General features: G+C 40.7%; 1 protein-coding gene across 1 annotated transcript in view; it reads right to left on the reverse strand.

Moving 5' to 3' along the window:
- Positions 1-2,518, reverse strand: part of LOC107105057 (semaphorin-4B-like) — a gene marked incomplete at its 5' end in the record, with an annotated part of 22,473 nt that overhangs the window by 12,055 nt on the left and 7,900 nt on the right. The window contains one exon of the mRNA XM_015405176.1: positions 1,978-2,122. Within this exon, the coding sequence (XP_015260662.1) occupies positions 1,978-2,122 (145 nt within the window). The remainder of the gene's footprint in view (positions 1-1,977; positions 2,123-2,518) is intronic.

The raw sequence follows: 2,518 nt of genomic DNA on the forward strand, positions 1-2,518 counted from the left end.
AAATGGTGCAAGAAACGTCCTTTTCCTGAACCTGGTTTAGCAAGAAGTCTCGGCTAACTGCATGCAGCGAGGCTAATGCTTTATTCTGCTTTCCCTGCCTCCTTTTTCAAACATCAGGATCTGAGCCAGCATGGATAAACACAGCTTGGACTGATTTGAAGCACTTTTTAGAAAAGGCCAAGAAGAATGAACAATCTGGGATTCATATGGAAAATAAAATAATATAGTCTACTTTTTCTAGATGTTTGTTAATTTGCATAGTTGCTCTTGAATAAAAAATCTTTCAGAAAATAGTTTTCATACATTAAAAAATATAAAGCCGAATAATAGTTTCTCCAATATTAAACTGGTTCACTATTTTTTTAGGTTTGTGACCCAATATTGGAGCATGCAGAACCAAGATTTACCTTCACAAAGCCTTAGAAGAGCAACATTTATGGAGGAAATGCAAACCTGTACAGGAAATTATGTTTTGTTTTCATTGTTTGCATTCATATACACTGCCTCGCCAAAAAAAAAGTCGCCACCAAAAAAAAAAGGCCATTCACTCTAATACTTTGTTGGACCACCTTTAGCTTTGATTACGGGACGCATTTGCTGTGGAATTGTTTCCATAAGCTTCTGCAATGTCAAAAGATTTATTTCCATCCAGTGTTGCAGTAATTTTTCACCAAGATCTTGCATTGATGATGGTAGAGTCTGACCGCTGTGCAAAGCCCTCTGTAGCACATCCCAAAGATTCTCAATGGGGTTGAGGTCTGGACTCTGTGGTGGCCAATCCATGTGTGAAAATGATGAGTCATGCTCCCTGAACCAGTCTTTCACCATTGAGCCCGATGAATCCTGGCATTGTCATCTTGGAATATGCCTGTGCCATCAGGTAAAGTCCATTGATGGAATAACTGGTCATTCAGTATATTCAGGTAGTCAGTTGACCTCATTCTTTGAGCACAACTGTTGCTGAACCTAGACCTGAGCAACTGCAGCAACCCCAGATCATAACCCCGCCCCCACAGGCTTGTACAGTAGCCACTAGGCATGGTGGGTGCATCACTTCACCTGCCTCTCTTCTTACCCTGATTGGCCCATCACTCTGGGACAATCTGGACTCATCAGACCACATGACCTTCTTTCATTGCTCCACACTCCAATCTTTATGCTCCCTGCAAATTGAAGCCTTTTTTTCCGGTTAGCCTCACTGATTAGTGGTTTTCTTATGGCTACACAGCTGTTCAGTCCCAGTCCCTTGAGTTCCCTTCGCATTGTGTGTGTGGAAATGCTCTTACTGTCAGTATTAAACATTGCCCTGAGTTCTACTGTTGTTTTTCTTCCATTGGATCTCACCACACGTTTAAGTGATCGCCGAGGATTCAGGATTTTATTCCGGCCACATTTCCTCCTTGAAGATGATGGGTCCCCACTATCCTTCCTGTTTTTAATAATGCGTTGGACAGTTCTTAACCCAATTTTAGTCATTTCTGCATCTCTTTAGATGTTTTCTCTGCTTGATGAATGCCAATGATTTGACCCTTCTCAAACAGACTAACACGGGATGTGTCTTTCCACATGGTTGTTTAGTAAATGAGAAGCAAGTCATTGCACCAGTTGGGGTTAAATAACTTGTTGCCAGCTGAAAGATAATCGCCCATGCAGTAATTATCCAATAGGAGGCTTCGTATTTGCTTAGTTGAATCCAGGTGGCGTCTTATTTTTTTGGCCAGGCAGTGTATATATATACACTGGCGTGATAGTAGTATACGTTTGATTGGTTTTTGGTATACGTCTATTTTGAATTTATGGCCCCCCCTGGAGAAAACTCCACCAGCCGCCGCTGCCATTAGATGCGCATGCATGGATTCCTTTCTCTGTAGCAGTCATAACTCTTGGGCCGGTAGGCTGGAAGCTAAACGCCACTTTAAACCCTTTTGTTGAATAAATGTGGTAACAATCCGGGGTTAGGGTGAGCAGCGGTTTTACCTCTCCTGGATTTGCAACCTTGTCTTGAACCCTTGTGCTCCACTGCAGCGTGTCTCTGTTCAGCACCTTGTAGTTACCAGAGAAAATGGATTTGATCTCAGTCAGGCTGAAGGCACACACCGCTGACCGTCCATTGTTGACAGCCCTAGATTATATACAAATAAAAACAAAAAAACAGCTTTTAAAGACAAAATGAATTAAAAAAAAAAACCTGACTTTCAGACTTTCTCGTCTTAAAGTACTAAGAAGTTCACAACAAAAACAAATGAGACAAACCTGGTGTCAGTAGCAAGGTGGAAATAATTTATTAGTTCTTATTTTCTTTCAACTTTTTATTTTTTATTATTTTCTGTTTTAGTTTTAATTTGTTTTAGTATCCGTTAGCTAGTTTAGTATATGACTAAACACAGAGATAACAACCGATAATAGAAATAAAACCCTACAGAGGGAGGGACTGCTGCAACAACACAAATAACCCGACGCAGGAAACAGCAACCTGAAACTAGACCTTATATTAATGCATTATGATAGAGACACAAAC

The sequence above is a fragment of the Cyprinodon variegatus genome, unplaced genomic scaffold, assembly GCF_000732505.1.
Source record: "Cyprinodon variegatus isolate N-32 unplaced genomic scaffold, C_variegatus-1.0 Scaffold2033, whole genome shotgun sequence".
NCBI lineage: Eukaryota > Metazoa > Chordata > Actinopteri > Cyprinodontiformes > Cyprinodontidae > Cyprinodon > Cyprinodon variegatus.